General features: G+C 38.8%; 1 protein-coding gene across 6 annotated transcripts in view; it reads left to right on the top strand.

Annotated features, from left to right (window-relative positions):
* The window catches only part of WDFY3 (WD repeat and FYVE domain containing 3), a 134,803-nt gene that overhangs the window by 77,544 nt on the left and 38,020 nt on the right, over positions 1 to 19,239 (top strand). For 3 of the 6 annotated variants that reach the window (XM_035326042.1, XM_035326040.1, XM_035326036.1), the window contains 11 exons: positions 736 to 888; positions 3,073 to 3,146; positions 3,249 to 3,410; positions 5,301 to 5,395; positions 7,282 to 7,402; positions 7,559 to 7,776; positions 9,802 to 10,037; positions 11,225 to 11,359; positions 14,359 to 14,550; positions 16,459 to 16,692; positions 18,185 to 18,284. In XM_035326042.1, the coding sequence (XP_035181933.1) occupies positions 736 to 888; positions 3,073 to 3,146; positions 3,249 to 3,410; positions 5,301 to 5,395; positions 7,282 to 7,402; positions 7,559 to 7,776; positions 9,802 to 10,037; positions 11,225 to 11,359; positions 14,359 to 14,550; positions 16,459 to 16,692; positions 18,185 to 18,284 (1,720 nt within the window). The remainder of the gene's footprint in view (positions 1 to 735; positions 889 to 3,072; positions 3,147 to 3,248; positions 3,411 to 5,300; positions 5,396 to 7,281; positions 7,403 to 7,558; positions 7,777 to 9,801; positions 10,038 to 11,224; positions 11,360 to 14,358; positions 14,551 to 16,458; positions 16,693 to 18,184; positions 18,285 to 19,239) is intronic. The other 3 variants (XM_035326041.1, XM_035326037.1, XM_035326039.1) reach the window with 2 other exon arrangements.

Raw genomic sequence — 19,239 nt, 5'->3', positions numbered from 1 at the left:
AAATCTAGACAGTGTTTCTTGCACGATAAACGATCTGTGGATCATCACACAACTTATATTCTGCTTCTGTTGACCTCAGGAAATAGCACAGTTTGGGAAAGAGTCATGGAAAATCTGTGTGTTTTTACTTGTTGTTTCGAAGCAGATGGTGAAGCTGAGCTGAGCAAGCCAGCATTCAGCTCATGCCCTTGGCTTTGATGAGTAGCAAGGATCTGAGTTTTCTTCTGTTTTGTTTTTCTAATGTGTCATTTAATGGGACAGAAAGTTGGGGTTATTCAGATCTATCTAGCGATGGATACTTTTCTTCAGTGACAGAGTACCTCTTATTTGTATTTATGGTACTCCAGGGGTGCAGACCAGTCTATTGAAGACTGCTGTATCCGCATGTGTCTTGCTTTCCAGGAACACACATGTAAGCACATATCACGTGCTGCCTTAAGCTGTGGGGAACTACCAGAGAGATGAGAGGTACATGTGCCTAACTATCAGGGCCTAGATACCATCTGCAGTTTAGAACAAACTCTCTCATGAGCCAGAGGGGATCCTGGGTACACTCTTGTTCTAATCAACTGTAATGCCATTTTCAAGCTTTTTCACCAAAAATTTCAAGCATCAGAGGTAATATATGGGCCTTCTTAAAAGGGATGTAGCCATTCCACCCATCATTAATTATGCATAGATTACGTGCTTGTATTTTAATAGGGTAATAGTTCCTTATCTGTTTATTTGTTCAAGTTGCTGGCAATGCTGTTAAAGAAGAAACGATCCCTTCTGAACAGTCACATACTTCATCTCACCTTTTCCTTGGTGGGAACTGTTGATAGTGGGCATGAGACCTCCATTATTCCAAACTCTATTGCCTTTCAGGATCTGCTCTGTGATTTTGAGGTATGTGAAGCTACACAGAGAAGTCATCATGATACTGGCTAATGAGTACTTGAGTAAACTGAGAACATACCTTAAATACTGAGCAACAGCAGATGAGGTTGTTATCCTGCAAACTTACTATCCTATATATTATACAGAAAAGCAGCTCAGCAGCAAGATTATTGGTAATTTTTCTTATTGAAATGGCTTGAGTCTTTCTACAAGCCATTAATGGGTCCCAAGCATGTTCATATTTTTTGTTATAGATGATGTTTTTTAGTTTCCTATTCCACAGCAATTTCCTTTAACTAGCGTGTTCTACTGCAGTAGATACATTATGGTGTGAAAGATTCACTGAAAGTAACAGTAGCAGGTAGATTTTTCAAAATAGCACATGGGAATCACTTCATCCTGTGTCTCCTGGAATGTTGATAATAAGGTAGTTAAAATTCTGCTTGCACAGCTTGAAATATTGAAGTGTTCTTGTTTTAAACTGGGGAAAGTAGACAAGCTCAGAATGAAATGCTTATGTAAAAGAGGCTGTTTGATGGTGTTAAACAATGCAGAGATCTCACCATTTGGTGTTTGTCCCTTTTTCATTATCTGTATCTGACACAGACTGAGTAAAACTTGTGATTCTCATACGCTTCAAATAAATAATAGATCCAAGTACCAGATATTAATGACGCACGTCCATTTTTCACAAATGGCTCTAAAATGCAGGATTATTTATTTTACTGTTTTTATATATGCATTTGAGTATGTAAAAGCACTCCTGGAGTCTTTAAAGTGTCCTCCCTCTGAAAAAATGCCTGCCACTTAATATAGCCTTCATGTTAACAAAATCAAATGGCCTTGTTAACTTTGAGAGTTTAGAGCACTTGAACACAACTGAAAAAACTGTTGCCAAGATGGGTAATGCACTACAATTACAGCATAAAAATCAGGAAGTGAAAACTGCTCATTTCTTCTTTTTTTTTTGATGAAGAATATTAAAACTAGAAATAAGTTCATGCTCTGTTTAAACATTAATTATTCAGTATTAAAAAACTAACTATTTTTAATCAAATCTTTTAAATAACACCAGTTTCTTTGCGCTTGCTATTAATGAGCACAAGTAAATGTACGTCTAATAGAAGCCATTACATGTACCTGATCTAATATTTGTGGTAGAGGTGTTAAGTTGGATGAACAGTTTAGGAGAGAGAACATACGCATTAATGCAAGTGATACGTCTGTGATTCATTAGGAAGAAACTTTTGAGAAGCCTCAGGAAGTCACACTTTCTGACTTGTGTTTTTTATAATTCCCATTTTTAAAATTTATGTATTCAGAAAGCAGTGACCAAACATTTCATTAAAATTGGACAAATTAGCTGTTCTTAATATTATGCTAAGTGTGGTAAAGGAAAGATTGTTCTGATTATTTTAGATAAGATTTAAAGAACAGCAAAAGCAAGGAAACTTTCATTTCAGACCATCTTACACACCTGAACACAAATATTAATTATACTTTCTTCAATAGCAAGCCAATTTTAAGATTTGAAATTATAACTTGGAGTTTTCTGACTTGATGTATTTTATTACTTTTGAATAATAGTTTGGGGTGTTTTTTTGTTGTTTTTGTTTGTTTGTTTGTTTTGCTAGTAGATCTAAATTGTTGAAAATGCTGTGCAGAAATTTCTGTGTAAAGGTTAAAATGGATGAAACAAAACAACACACAAAACAAAAATCAGGGAAGGCCTTGAGTTCAGTGCTGGCAGAAGATAGTCAATTTCACAAAGAGAATCTTTGCTTCAGCTGAATTGTCATGTTGGTCCCATTCAGCATTTCACATCAGCACTGTAAATCCCAGATAATTCCTTTGGAGTCAGTGGAATTGTACCACCTCTTTATAGAAGAATTCTGGAAAGTGATAAACATTTTTGTCTATAACTCTAACATTCTACTGTGATAAATTTATAGAGACTATCAGTGGGTACCAATATGTGTTTCTGTAGTCCCTGCTAGTATGTTTAACAGATGAGTGAATTTGAAGAAGGAACAATTGAGAGGCTTGCAATCAGGCCAGGTAAATAGTAACACAGGCAACAAGTTTTACTCTATTCAAGATTTTCATAACTTGCTGTTTGAAGCTCGAATGTCATTTCTGAATCTTGAACTGGATTTGTGTACTAAACTTAGCGTTGTTTATTCTTTATTTCAGGTCTGGCTTCATGCACCCTATGAGCTTCATCTGTCATTATTTGAGCACTTCATCGAACTTCTCACAGAGTCCAGGTATACGTTGATGCCAGTGTACTGGTGAGGCTTCCAGGATTAGGTAATATTTAGAGGGAGCTCTAGTTTTAAACTGACACCTCCTTTCCTTCCTTCCTTCAGTGAAGCAGCAAAGAACGCTAAGTTAATGAGGGAATTCCAACTCATCCCAAGACTGCTCTTGACTCTTCGAGATACGTCTCTGTCCCAGCCTACTATTGCTGCAATTAGTAATGTGCTGAGCTTTTTGCTTCAAGGCTTCCCCAGCAGCTACGACTTGCTCAGGTAGCCCACACCTATATTCATTCTGGCTTATGTGTTTTTATTATGTTGCTGACCTTGGTCGAAAGTACTTTGCGACAATACTATTGTGGAGTAACTAATGTCAAATGTTTATGTACTGAATATTTTCTTTTAAGTGACTGAGTGCATAGGTATAATAATTTTGGTAATGTCTTGATTTCTGTATTAAATTCAGTTTATATCTCAACAGGTACAACTGAATGATTAAACTGGTGTAGTGTTTTTCAGGCAGGTAGCATAGGTGACGTATTTTTGGTCCATTGTTGGTGTGACATGCTGAGCACTTTAAAAACCATTGATTTTTATTTCAGGTGGAGTATGAGAATACTTCAGTTAAAATGCAGTTTCGATTACTTTCTCTCACGAAAGGCAAATTTAAAGATGTTTTTTCTAAATGATGACTACAGAAAAATATTTAAGATTGTCAGTTATAGTACTATTAATTATGATGGGAAGTTACATTAATAGTTGCAGCTCATACACACAGGAGTATTTGAAGTCCTTTTAAACAAGTTAAACTCATTGATAACTTAATTTTTTCATCTCCTGTTTGATTATAATGGAAATAAATAAAATATTGCTAGGCTCTTGTGTATGAGTGGTCATAATTTCAGGTTCTTATGTTAAGTACAATTAAAGTTTTGAAAGCATCAGAGTAATTCAAGAATAAACAGTGTAGATGTCGTGCTTAAATTCCAATGGAACAGATTCTACAATACAAATCTGAGTGTTCCGACATAACTTGTTTTGCTTCCTGGAAATAAAAATGAAAAATGTTTTACAACTTGAGATAGGTTACAGTAACTAAGGACTTTTTTGAGGATTTTTTCAGAAGAAAGAGGAATTGTCCTGGTTTCAGTTAGGACAGTTATTTTCCCTCCTAGTAGCTGGTAGGGTGCTATGTTTTGGATTAGGATGAGAAGAGTGCTGATAACATGCTGATGTTTTAATTGCTGCAGAGCACTGCTTATACTAAGCCAAGGACTTTTCAGCTCCTTGCTCTGTCCTGCCAGCGGGCAGGCTGGGGGTGCAGCAAGAGCTGGGAGGGGACAGACCCAAGACAGCTGACCCAAACTGGCCAAAGGGGTATTCCATACCATCTGACGTCATGCTGAACAATATATAGGGGTGGCTATCCGGGGTGGGGGGCCGGCTGCTCGGGGTTGGGCTGGGCATCGGTCAGCGGGTGGTGAGCAATTGCATTGTGCATCACTTGTTTGTACATATTATTATTATTATCATTATTATTTTCTATCTTAATAAACTGTCTTTATCTCAACTCACAGGCTTCACTTTCCCGTTTCTCTCCCCCATCCCAGAGAGGGAGGGGGGAGGGTGAGCGAACGGCTGTGTGGTGTTTAGCTGCCAGCCGGGTTAAACCACAACAGGAATGTATTCAGTCTCCTTTCTTTTCGTAGTATATCATCTTGTTCTTGAAAACTATTACCTTGTTATATCACCGAAAGCTGTAGACGTGAATGTTATACCAGATGAATGATTTTTTGGGATGTAATACTTGTTCAGCTGTAATCGTTGGAGAACAATGTTTTGTTCTGTTCTTTAATTTGTGATGTTCATTTTACTACAACTTGGAGGTATCTCCACATTTGCTTTCTTGAATCTCAGAGTTATCCAAGTCCTGTAACTGCATATTTGTCTGCCAAGATTCCATTAATTACTGTACATCACTTCAGTTTTGGGCGAGTAACTTTAGATTGAGGCAATTTTTATCAGCCTTTAGATGTTGGAAGGTTGATGCTTTTGGATAATGCCCTTTCACTAGCATTGTGATTTTACATTAGATAGAAATTATTGGTAGATATGAATTCATCTGTCATATCAGTGCATGATGTTATTTCTCTGTGTGTCAAGGTTTGGACAGTTCATCTCTTCCACTTTACCTACATTTGCAGTCTGTGAGAAGTTTGTAGTCATGGAAATAAACAATGAAGAAAAGCTTGACAGCGGTAAGTTATTAGAAGACTTAGAAGCAGTCGAAGAGAAATAGTTTATGATCTCTTACATACTAAAGTACTTAAAAAAAAAAGTACAACAGTATCATGAACAGTAATGTATTTTAGTTATAATATAGCTGCCAGGTTAACTGTGGAACTTGAGATTTGCGTATTGCATGCAAAGCGGTGCAAAACCCATGCACTCTTACTTTGTTTTCTTTCACTTAATACTGAATGTTGTCCTTCTGTTTCACTGACTTGTTCTTTCCTATCAGTTGTGCATCTTGGCTTTGTTATGGGGAGGGAAAAAAAGAAAAGAGAATGGTTTGCTAGGTGCATCTGCTAGGTGCGCCCTCCACAATGGAGAAATGGGAAAAATAATTCACAGAGTGTAAGGTGTTTTTTTTTCCTCCTTAAATATATTGTGTGTTTGTGTGTGTGTGTGTATATATATATATATATATATATATATATCCATACTTCAAGAGTATTTGTATTTATTTTTTGAGAACATTTCTACCCTTGTTCTTTAAGGAAAAGAAGCTTATACAGTTGTGGATTTGATTAGTCTCCCCTAGTCAAAATGTTTTAACCCAGCAGTGGATTTGAACCAAATAACTCAAGTGGGTGCTCTAAGATGCTAAGTTTCTGCATCTCTTGGGATGCAGGTAGGCAGGGACAGGGTTTCTGCTGGATAGTTAGCTTGAATTGTCTTGTTTCCTGAAGAACAAGATTAGGTGATCTGCACATTCATCAGTCTCACATGTCTCTCAGCTTTCTGAACACTTTCTATCGTTGCAGTCTCAGAGATGATAAAATTCCAACTTTTTCAGTAAAAAACAATGTCTTGGGTATAGGAGAGAGATCCAAATTCATGTTCCCTCTGCAGGCTGGCCATACTTTTTTTTTTATTTTTTTTCTAAGCTAAACAGAACTTGTGCTGCTTTTTGCCTACCAGGGACACTGGAGAACCATGGGGAGAAAGGCACGCTGTGTCAGGAGTGCTAAGGGAAGCTTGAGTCAAAGGACAGTAGATTTATAGGTTACTGGTCTTGATCAGTTATGCTGTACTGCTGCCTTTGAAGATGCTTTGTTTCATTGTCTGTGACTTATGCACAGATCTCTGGCCCAGTATGTGTCCATTTATCTGTCTTCCTTTTTTGCATGTCTCCTCTCGAGTTGTATTTTTTTTTTAACATTGTGGAAAACCTGCTCCTCCTTAGATAAAGTAACGTACAAATAGAGGGATTCAAAAAATAGCTGTGAAGTTAACCTTGAGCTGTGTGTATTAGCACATTTTGGAATAAGAGTGTTGTTTGACTGATACAAGGTTTCGGGTTCTGGCTTGATTGAAAATGAAATTAATTTTCTTTCATTTCTTACATTTTGCATAAGCTGGAAATGTTAGTTTTATTTTATTTAAAATTATTTTTTTCTTTTTTCTTTTTTTAAAAAATTTTATCCCAGATTGCATAATGTTTAGCCAACTGTTTGGGGGTTTTATGAATCCCCTTTTTTTCCACACCCTTTCCTTTGTCATATTGTTTTGATGCATCTGCCTGCCAGGAACCAACTGGCTTAGCTAATGTTGACCTCCTCAGTTTAGATAACTATCTGTGCTATCCTTCTGCCCATCTTTCAAATCGACCAAACGCTGTGTGACAACGATATTGGGGCACCAAACATTCCTCAGGAGTGTGTGCCAGGTCAAGCATAGTGGGCTGTCCACAATAGAGCATGGCTTTTTCTTGACCCGAGTAGGAACAGATCAAGTTTACCTGTGTGTGGAATTTCTGAATAGCATTTAAATGTTTGGAGTTCTAAAAATAAATAAATGCTTAATTCTTTTTTTTAATTCACACTAATTTTGCTTAATTATTTTTGTACTTGATGTGTAGGAACAGAAGATGATTTTGGAGGACTTGTTTCAGCTAATCTTATTCTCCTGCGGAACAGGCTTTTAGATATCCTCCTGAAACTTCTATATACATCTAAAGAGAAGACAGCTGTTAATTTGCAGTAAGTACAAAAAAATTAGATCTAGAAAGGATATTATGTTTTTAATTTCAAAGGAGAGAATTATACAGTCCACATTCTATTCACTAGTTAAATTGTGTAATTTAATAGGAACTATTGAAGCATTTACACAGTTTTTTTTTTTCCCCCCTTTATTAGGGCTTGTGAAGAACTGGTCAAGACCCTGGGTTTTGACTGGATTATGATGTTCATGGAAGAACATCTGCATTCCACTACGGTCACAGCTGCCATGCGAATTCTTGTGGTCCTGTTGAGTAATCAGTCCATCCTTATTAAATTTAAGGAAGGTCTCAGTGGTGGAGGCTGGCTTGATCAGACGGATTCAGTCTTGACCAATAAGATTGGTACTGTGCTAGGTACAGTATGAAAACTCTCAGATGGATACATCCTTTCTGTTACTGTTGTCTCTGCTCTGATCAGATGATATTGCCCTTCGTTTTTCTTAGAATTAAGAGTTAGATTTGTGAAGCAAAAGAGAGCAGTTCTACACAACTGCCTTCAGTTGACATTGCACAGATATTGCTATAGTTCAGTCTTAGCTTTTTGTCTGCACAAAGCCTACATAGCTGAACTGCAATTGGTGTCGTGTTACCATCAATGTATGGTTAAGTAAGTCCCATGGGCAGGCACATATGAGCTAAATGCTAAGGCAGCATAGCATCACAAGTGTTGTTGCAAGGTGCTACACTCAAACTAATTAAGAAAAATGTAATTGTTACATTAATCATAGTATTATGCAGTGTTAAATCTGTGATGCTTTGTCTAGCGAATTCTGTGCCAATAGATATACCAGTTGGGATTTGTGCTACCTTGGGAATTTGTGTGTGCAAAGCATCATCTCAGTCCTTCGTTTCCTCTGCTTAGCTTGCTCTCATGATTTCTTGGGCTCACGTTGTCCCCCTTGGCCCTTATTAAAGATTTTCTTTGTGGATTCTTAGGGCATTGTTTATCTAGGTTATTAGACCTTTGTAGGAAGTCAGTCTCTTTGCAGTGGTTTCCCATAATATATCTCTCAAGGTGTTAAGCAATATATCATGACTCTTTGCATCAATAATGAACTACAAAAGTTTCAGCAATCAGAGTTTTTTATGAAACCGTATTATGTGTGCAAAGATGAATTGTTAACATACTGTAGCAACTGTTGTTTGGCTACTGATTCAGGTCTTAGATCTTACAAATTCTTCACAGTTTGCATGCACGTATCTTAAAATTTTAAACCCACTGATATTTTAGGACACTGACTTTTTTTTTTTTTATTTGAGATTTGTTTCAAATGTCCCGTAACATAATTTTCTTCAGTCCACAGAATCTTTCTAAATTAGGTGTGCAATCACAGTTGGAAAGCATGTGTAGTCGTCCTTTTTGGTTTTGCATTATAATATCAATTTAACTGATGCCAAGCTAGACTGTGACGAACAAGATAATTCTAAAACTGTATCTCATCAAATGCCAATGATTTATCCAATTACCTAATTTTCACACTCAGTATTTTTTTTTATTGCCTTGCAAAATGTTGGCTCTAAGACTTCTCCTGAAACCATCCGAGAGCCATTTTTGTTTAAGCTTAATGATAGTTAGTGTGGCTTCGTGGCAAGGATTTAATTTGTATGAATTCTTTTAAATAGTCAGTTTCTGCTGAGAAGCATCTCTGTATTAGTGGCTCACAAAAACAGCCTGACCAGCCTTACCTCTGGAAACATCAGAAAAAAAAATCTGATGGTCTGCATTGACCCAGAGACTGAGTTATCTTCCTACCTCTGTGCTTACTGCAAAATGAGCGCTTCTGCACTCTCTGTGTGATGTTCGAAGGGCAAATGAAATGACTGAGTACAAAAGGTGTTACGTGTTTCTGGCAACACTTAAGATAAAAATAAGCATTTGATGTTTCATACTGGTTGATCAGTAACAAAGCAGCTAAAGCAAGATCCCTGTGAAGCATGCATGGAAATAATTTAGCAGCCCATTTACTTAAATCAGCTGTGGGATTGCTGGTTGTTAACATAAATGAACTACTCAATTCCCGAGATTAAGGTGTGATTTTCCTCTCAGCTTTTTTCAGCAACTGGGTATCTTAAAAGTCTTGAGTTTCTGGTAGTGGATAGAAAATGAATCTCAGTGTGTCTGGAACAGCATTAAGCAGTCTTCGTGGTGCAGGGTTATCTATGTGGTGTGGTACTGGAAGGCAATTTTTTCCTGTTGTAGTAATTAAATAATTAAATACCTGAAGCAAATTGCATAGTATGTGTGTGATAACCAGTATGCAAGTTTTCCCTTGTTACAGTGTTAAATTTATGTGGGGGTATGCTCAATACTTGATTTAGGGATGAGCTTTGCAGGCATTTCTCTATTAACATTGTTGGCTTTTTGTCTTTTTATTTCAGGGTTCAATGTTGGCAGGAGCGCTGGTGGCAGATCGACAGTCCGGGAGATTAACCGTGATGTGTGTCATTTCCCAGGTTTTCCTGTCTTGCAGTCCCTTCTCCCTAAGCACACTAATGTACCTGCACTCTACTTCCTCCTCATGGCCCTTTTCTTGCAACAGCCTGTCACTGAACTGCCTGAAAACCTGCAGGTCAGTGCACCTGTCGTCAGCAGCCAATGTAATCAGGGGTCTCAGGTAGGGATCATGTAGTAAGATGTAAATGTAATTCTGTCTGTCACCCAAGAAAATTATGGATTAACACCCCCAATCCCCAGCAGCTGATGCAGAAGTCAGTACGACTTGTTTTGTGCTGCTCTGTGTGAGTGGGAGGACAAGATACAGTGGGAGTATTTGGAAGCCAGCCTGGTATGGCATAGATGAAGCTAGTTTCTTTCTGGTCTGATCTGGAGCCAGGATGACATTGAAAGGAGCATTTATTCATTTATTAAGAGCAAGAAGTTGCTATATTAAGGAGCGTTCACGAGGTTACAGAAAAAAAACAAGGTACTTATTTCAGAAAGGTTTAAGGGAGGCATCTTAGTTCTCTGTGGAAAAATAAAAGTGTATTAGCATTCTGTGTAGGTTGATTTTGAACTTGTTTTAATTGTATGTAAATAAATAGCCTTCAACAGAAACCTAGGAAGCCTTAGTGTAGTTTTTTATGGAGAAAAGCCACACTCCAAGTTGACAGTGTAGCTGTTTAGAACTGATACTAACAGTGCTAACATCAGTTTTTTGGTGGTAAAGGGAAGGTGAAAATTACAGACCAGAAGGTATTCTGCCTGCTTATTTTCTCAAGAGGAGCTAGACAGCACAGGCAACACTGTGCTGTGGGAAGGTAGAGTCATGAAGCTCATCTTCTGCTTATAGTGTTGAAGTACAGAAATGCTAAATTGAAATCAAATGCAGCTACCTAAAATATATAGCAGTAGGGCTGTTAATGCTACAGATTGGGCAGTTTTTGCTTTTCTTACTTATTTTTAATGGCTTTTTTGTTGTTGTTTAATTACTGGAAAATACAGCAAACTATTTGTTTCATTCATGTTTTTCCTGTGGGACACCATGTGGGTTTTGTTACTAGATGTACCAAAGGAAAGTGTTGATGGTGCAGCATTTGTGCTGACAGGTCGCTTCTTGTTTCAGAAGACTTAAATATCTTGAGAAGGTGAGAGCTGCAGTTAAGTTCGTCCATGGTTGATGGAATTTTCTTCAGTGCCTCATGACACGTGATCTCCCCATAAAGTTGTAGGGGCTCAATTTTTTCACATCCTCTAACCCTTATTGTTTAGACACTGTCGAATGAATGCATTATAGATGTAATAAAAAGCAGTATCAAATTGCACTGCAGAAAGTGTTTGTCTTTTCTCTTTCACCCTTTACAGTTTGATTTAGACTCTATTTGGACATTTATATTTGGAGTTCCTGCCTCGTGTGGCACCATTACCTCTTCAGTACATAGTGTTTGCACAGAAGCTGCCTTCTTGTTACTGGGAATGCTGAGGAGCATGCTGAATTCTGTAAGAATAAAAATTTTGTACATATTTGTATATATGGAATTGCTTGGGTCTGCCATGTGGTAAGAAGCAAAATTAGAAACATGAATTTTTTGTTAGTGTCATAACCAACCCATCTGGGAGTTACTTGTAATACGTGCTTAAAAAGAAAACGTAATGAGGTTATTCTTATCTTTTGTTTTTCATAATCTGTGGAAATATTACTGACCATAAAATTAGCACTGCTTTTCACAAAAAGGCTAAGCTTTACATTTTGCTGCAAGTAAAGCAAAACAAGAAAGCAGAAGGATAAAAATGCTTGGCAGAGATGACTGAATTATTTTCCTGATTAACATCACAGGGGAATGTTTGAGACTCACTATCCCATCTGCTCAGAGTAATGTGAGTTGCTGATTTTTTGTGCTTGAGAAGTCCCCTGACTATTAAGAGACACATACTGGAGGAAATGAACTAACAGCCAGAAAAATGTGTGTTCATTTTTGAATCTAGTGTCAGCGTAGTCCAAATTGGTTTCTCAGTAGGAAAATTTTGTATTATGTGGGAGCTAGAGCATGAATTTGCTGAAAAGATCTCATGAAATGTTTCCCAAGTAGTACCTGTTTAAATGTTACCTGCTTGGTCATCACGTGTTTGTGAAACCCTCTGGGAAGCATTGACTACTTGCTGCTCATGTGTTGGCGTATCCAGGTGTGACCAGTACACACACCTAGAAAGCACATCTAATGACATGCTGGGGGTTCACATTGCTGTTGCCAGTTGTTCTGTCTCCTGCTGGCAACCTGTTCTGTCATTTTTGGCCCTCCACTTTGCAGATGCTCTTGACCTGCTCAGAGACATGCTGTCTCTTGCCCTGCTGTGTTGCTCTGTATCGGGTTTTTGTTTGATATGATTCAGATCATGCTTAGCAACTTATTTTGAGTCATCACCTTAGAACACATGTTCTTAGCCACATAGATATGTTCAGTCTCCTGCTTGTGACATGCTTGAACACATGCTCAGGCACAGGTTACTGTCAAGTGTTGGGCTGCCATGTGTTCCTGCCCTGTGTTTATCACATTTAGTCATGCTTGGTTACATTTCTTCACGTGATAGCAACCTGTTCTGGCCTGTTTCATTACATTTTTCTTGTCACATTTGTTATTCACTTCTGCTTCTTATGATCTCATGACATGGTGACACATCTGACAGGCTTGGACACATGTTCTTGAAAAGTGGATTGCATGGTTCCTGCAAGCTGATGTGTTAAAAACTGTGTGTACGTATGCTTGGACACATGCTGTCAGGTGTTCATCATGCAGTGATATGCCCAGACAAGTGTATTGTCACTTATCAACTCATTTGTCCCATGTTGGTTAGATGCTCAGGCATATAGTCTGTTGCATGTTTGATCAGACATCACTTCAGGTGTCTGAACAGCATGTCTTCAGTCATGGAAAAGATGGTTCTTGAACTTATTGAGGCGCACCTGGGGGACAAAGCAGTCATTGGTCCCAGCCAGCATGGGTTTGTGAAGGGTAGGTCCTGCCTAACTAACTTGATTTCCTTTTATGATAAGATCACCCGTATGGTGGACCAAGGGAAACCAGCTGATGTGATTTTTTTGGACTTCAGCAAGGCTTTTGACACGGTCTCCCATAGGATCCTACTGGACAAAATGTCCACCATACAGCTAAATAAAAACATCATACAATGGGTGAGCAATTGGCTAACGGGCAGGGCCCAAAAGGTAAATGGGGCTGCGTCAGGCTGGCGGGCGGTCACTAGTGGGGTCCCTCAAGGCTCCATTTTAGGGCCGGTACTTTTCAATATTTTTATAAACGATCTGGATGTAGGAATAGAAGGTATTTTGAGCAAGTTTGCTGATGACACCAAACTTGGAGGAGTCTTGGACTCGAATGAGGGTGGTAAGGCCTTGCAGAGGGATCTGGATAGGTTGGAGAGCTGGGCGATCACCAACCGTATGAAGTTCAATAAGAGCAAGTGCTGGGTCCTGCACCTGGGACGGGGAAACCCTGGCTGCACGTACAGACTGGGCGATGAGACGCTGGAGAGCAGCCTAGAAGAGAGGGATCTGGGGGTCGTGGTAGACAGCAAGTTGAATATGGGCCAGCAGTGTGCCCTGGCAGCCAGGAGGGCCAACCGTGTCCTGGGGTGCATCAAGCTCTACTCTGCGCTGGTGCGGCCTCACCTCGAGTACTGTGTGCAGTTCTGGGCACCACAGTATAAAAAGGACATGAAACTGTTGGAGAGTGTCCAGAGGAGGGCTACGAAGATGGTGATAGGCCTGGAGGGGAAGACGTACGAAGAACGGCTGAGGTCACTGGGCCTGTTCAGCCTGGAGAAGAGGAGGCTGAGAGGAGACCTCATCACAGTCTACAACTTCCTCGTAAGGGGGTGTCGAGAGACAGGAGACCTTTTCTCCATTAACACCAGTGACAGGACCCGCGGGAACGGGGTTAAGCTGAGGCAGGGGAAATTTAGGCTTGACATCAGGAGGGGGTTCTTCACAGAGAGGGTGGTTGCACACTGGAACAGGCTCCCCAGGGAAGTTGTCACTGCACCGAGCCTGTCTGAATTTAAGAAGAGATTGGACTGTGCACTTAGTCACATGGTCTGAACTTTTGGGTAGACCTGTGCGGTGTCAAGAGTTGGACTTGATGATCCTTAAGGGTCCCTTCCAACTCAGGATATTCTATGATTCTATGTCTTCAGACAGCTGTTTGGCCATGTGTTGTGATACATGCTCTGGCATGTTTGACGTGTTCTTGTTTTGGACACTGACATGTGACTGAGCAGGCAACCAGACATGTTTCTGCTCTCTTTGAAGAAGCACTTGACCATGTCTGATCACATTTCGTCCCATCTGTGATGATGTGTTTAACTGCATGTTTGCAATGTGTTTGGCATACTTGATCCTACCAGTCTCCCATGTCTCTTTTCTGAAATGAGCATTCTTCAAGTAGCATCATCTGTGTTAATGTGCTGTTTTTTTTTCAACCCAGCCTTGGCAGTCTGAGGAAGAAGGCTCTTGGCTTCGAGAATATCCTGTCACCTTGATGCAGTTCTTTCGCTATTTGTATCACAATGTGCCGGACCTTGTTTCCTTGTGGATGAGCCCAGAGTTCCTGTGTGCACTGGCAGCAACTGTGTTTCCTTTCAACATACGACCTTACTCTGAGATGGTAGGAAATGCAGTGAGTTTTTTTTTTTTTTTTTTTTTTTTCATTTCTTTTCCCTTGGATGCTATTTTTGAAGATGGATCAATTAATAGTCATGTGAAGATAAAGCTCTAGTTGCCATGCAGAAAAGGGTGGTCTTAAAGGATGGGCTGGAAATTTTGTACTTGGGTTTTGAAACTGAGAGGGCTGCACGCTCAACTATTTTCTGCACACTGATACCTGAAGCTTTGTTTTAGGGGGAATGTACACTATTTCTTTTTTTTCTAGTAGGCCACATTTTTTTCACATACAGGAATCAAATTAGCTCAGATTTACAGAAGGAAAAAGAGTCAGCTTGTCTTTCTCCTCTCTGTTCTGGAGGATGCGATAAAACTGAAAACTGCTTTGTCCTCCTACTTCTGCTGGGGGCTTAACCAATAAAAATATTCCTGTCTGACCTGTAACTGCTGAGTTCAAGCTAGGAGAAGGGTGTGAGTTCATCTTTGATTGCATTGCCACCTTAAGCAGAACTATTACAGGTTATTAATTTACGTATACTTTAAGTGTTATTGAAAAGTGCTGCTATTTCTAGACCTTGAAAGGGAAAGAAATAAACTGTTACTGTTAGCTGGCATCTAAAAGTAATTCATGCACTAAGAGCATGGACGTTGGCTTACTGGTTAGCAAATGCTATAATTAGGGAAGATAATGATAAAATACTGTAGAAAATATTTATTGCTGAAATAATGTCTTTCTATTATGAATAGAAACAGATGATCGGTTTTTACAGATACATGTGGAAGAGTCTTGTAAGATTATTGATTTTTGCATTTGAAGTAGATGACGAGTTCTTGGAAAAAAAAAAAGTGCCATTTTCGAGCTTGTAATGCTGATGTGGCATTGGCCTGTGTAAAGAATTTAGAACAATCTTGCATATCTCCAAGTAGTTTTTTAGTCTTTTTAGTACTAAGTGCACAGGTGAAACTTTGTCTATCTGCCTGACAACTTGAACTTTTCACCATTTGAAGGCTCTTCTGACTCCAAATCTTCTTGCTTCTCCAGCATTTCCATCTACCCAAATGAGGTAGACTATTCAATTCCATATGAAATAGATGCTAAGTATAGCAACAAAACACATTAACCTAAGTTCAGCTTTGAGAGAAAATTCTTGACTGATCTTCCAGCCTTTCTCAGATGTGCCATTAAATCCAGAAAGCCTACATCTTCAGGGTTTTCTTCATTTCTTGGGAATTTTCTCATCCTGAAGCAGACGAAAATTCAGAACATTTGGTTACTTCACATGGAAGCTGGTGATGCAATAAGTCTTTTTCAGGGAAGTCATTGTCTCCCCTTGTATTTGGAGGAAGGCATTATATAAAAATACTTTATCCTTTTAATTTCTTTTGGACTCGATCACCTACAGTACTGGGAAATTAGCTTTTATCCGTTACTGCACTCTGATGAAGGTACTGCATTAAAAAAAGGGTGAGTTTGCTTTTGCTACTTTATCACACAAACTTGATAGCCTTTTTCAGTTGGCTTCTATCATGGTTTTTTGTTCACTGCTTTAGCTGCTTACTTTTTCAGAACGTCTGTTTTTTTTGCTATGAGAATCTGTATTCTTGCATAGAAATTAGAAATTGCTCCAGAAGTTCTTGTTGGTAAGTATCTCCCATGTGATATGTTACCTCTGGTTCAGGTAACCAGAGGCTCATGTGAGCCTTTACTGGTTTCTTTTTTCCTCGTCAACCAGAAACTAGAATTTGGATGTTTTACAGGTTGTATATTGGGCACCCAATGCTGAACATAATCTTGCTGAAAAAGGCTTATTAGGAAACCAAATATGAAGTGAATACCCATAGAAAGACATGTAAAAGACAGAAGAGAAAAAGGACTGCTGCTAATCTGTTCAGCTCTGGAGTTTTGACATGTTGTTTTTCACAGGTCACTGATCTTGATGATGAAGTTGGGTCCCCAGCTGAAGAGTTCAAAGCCTTTGCAGCTGATTCTGGCATGAACAGGAGCCAGTCAGAATACTGCAATGTTGGCACCAAGACGTACCTAACTAACCATCCTGCCAAGAAGTTTGTGTTTGACTTCATGCGGGTGCTGATAATTGATAACTTATGTCTCACACCAGCCAGCAAACAGACTCCACTGGTAGATCTTTTGCTAGAGGTGAAACTGATTTTTTGATTTGAGCTTAGTGTAACCCTGTTTTCTCCTCAATATTTCTATTTACCTTTACCTTACCATTCAGTAGAATCTTAAAAACAGTCACGAAGTGAGAGTTAGAAAATTGGAACACTCTTTGCTCATAAATAACAGTTTGCTTGCTGTTGTTAATACTATGGAAAACCTAAGAAAGCAAACACCAGAGGTGTGTGTTTGTTTGTTTTTCTCAGCCTCCCTTTCAGAATGCTTTCTGGACGTTTTTTCTTCCTCCTGGCATTTGCATGTATTGGTGACAACCTGAAATGATTGAGCAGACAATCTGTGTGACATTTTTTTTTCTTGCTGCGCTGTGTACTTCTCTCCACACAAGTCCTACTATCAATTATGTTTGTGGACTCCTTAGCTTTCATTTGGATAGTCAAATGGCTCTGTTAGTTGCTGCACATGTAACTGGGTACACTGTGTCAAGGTTTTGTTTGTATTTTGTGCTCTCTTTGGAGCTCTTGTTTTGTCATCTTAGTCAATAACTCCATTTGTCTGAAAGTGCAGGAAGTGGATTGCTACAGTCAGTGTTCAATAGTGCAGCATGAGAAGTTGCAGCTTTCCTCAAGTTTTATTCTTGCAGAGTATGATTCATTTGTTATACTTCCATTAGCCTGTGACAGCTGTATTGGTTTTGCTCAAAATATAAAATCCCTACCAGTCCATAAAGAAACATTAAGGATTCAGTTTTATTTGTGTTAGATAAAAACATGTGCCAGGACATCTGGTGCCATATGCTATAAAAATTCACAGAGTTACTACATAATCTTTCTGTTAAACTCTGTTAAATTTGGTGATACGTGTGGAAAGCAGCGTTCTCTTAATGCTTAGGCAGGCAACAAGGAGTTCAACTACTGCTTAACTGCACTAGTGTATCCACACCTTCTTCAGACTATGTCTTTTGAAATGTTCAGTTCACATCAGTCCATGTTCTTCTATGACTTAGCTCTTTGTTATGCTGCTGTGTCTCCCTGATTTCTTCAATAGCTGCAGGAATTTTGGAGCATGCTTATACATAATCTTAAAAGTTCCTGAGGTAGCTAGGTGTCTCTTTGCTGTTGCAAAGCTAAATAAATAAATAAACTTTCAAGAGATGCATTTTCACATGGACATCAGGAAGCATATTTGAGTCCATGGTCATTCTATTGCAGTTGCTTTGCTGCTATTTTAATCTGTTACATTTTGTCAATGTTAGTTACTGGTCTAGATGAGCAGAAAATAAATATACTGAGTATAAATTAGAGTAACGCTCACTGTAAAACTGCATACAGCTGATGTCCATCCCTAAGTTTTTAGATAGAGCCAAGACATATTACTGGAGACAAATTACTGTGGAAAAATATATGATAGTTCATGAGACTTAAGAAAAACAAAAATTCACCTATAACACCTCCTCTTCCTTTTTGCTCCCTCAGAGATACTCATTATTTTTTCACTGTGTTTCTTGAGTCAGGCTTCCCCTGAAAGATCAACACGAACACAGCAGAAGGAGTTTCAGACGTATGTTTTGGATAGCGTGATGGACCACTTACTTGCAGCTGATGTTTTATTGGGTAATATAGCAATGCTTAATTAACAATCTGTCTGACTTGAGGGAGTTTTCGATATAGGTATTAATTTTAATTTTTCTTTATTAATTACCTAATTTGTTAGAAAGTGCCTTCATACTTTTTGTTCTGCCCTTTTCTTTCCTTTGATGTGTAAATGGTACTGCTACAATTACATATTCCCTCTTGGTCTCAGTTGTGCCAAAGCTATACAACAAAAGTTTCTAAAAGAAACTACATTGGGTGAATATTTTGGATATGGAGATCTGACAAATTTCAGTCCTGTCAGAAAGAAATACAATTGAGTCTTTTTATCCCAGAATTATCTATCTTGTCCTTCTTGCGTTGGCAGATGATCTGAAGCTTTTGTCAATTTCTTATGGCTGGGATGTAGGTTTTTAAAAGTTACCTTAGTTTTCTTTTCTTCCTTTTGTAGAAGCAGCCCAGAAAAATCATCTGGGATTAGTACTCCATTGAACCACCTACCAAAGAAATGCTCAGGAAGAGTTTGAAAAGCTTTTAAGCTAGATGTCAGTAGGATGGGCTGTCCCAGCAGAGCATGGGTATAGGTGATTGTGAGGTGGCCTGTTGGCTTATCTCTGCTCAGGTGCCTGCTTTGATTTCATGGTGGCCTGCTGGACTTTCCAGGCGCTATCAGTCTGCTCTGTATTCATCCTAGAAGTCCTTGTTAGTACTTTATGTACACCAGGAGCACAATTTTGTCTTCCCTGGGTGTTCCTTCTTCAGTTTTGGCTGGCTTCTTCCATGGATGATGCAATCAGTCACTTTGTGTGCAAGTAGTGCCAGAAATTAATAAATCTAAGTGAACCTCGAGCAAAATCAGTACCTGCTGCTTTTCTGTGAGAAATAATCTGGAGCAGAGTTTTCGTGCATCCTTCTGTGAAAGCAGTAATCCAAGCAGTGATTTTCAAGTTGTGAATTGAGTGTACTCGCACACAAA

This window comes from Oxyura jamaicensis, chromosome 4 (assembly GCF_011077185.1).
Source record: "Oxyura jamaicensis isolate SHBP4307 breed ruddy duck chromosome 4, BPBGC_Ojam_1.0, whole genome shotgun sequence".
Classification (NCBI taxonomy): domain Eukaryota; kingdom Metazoa; phylum Chordata; class Aves; order Anseriformes; family Anatidae; genus Oxyura; species Oxyura jamaicensis.
This window is presented reverse-complemented; position numbering and strand designations above follow the sequence as displayed.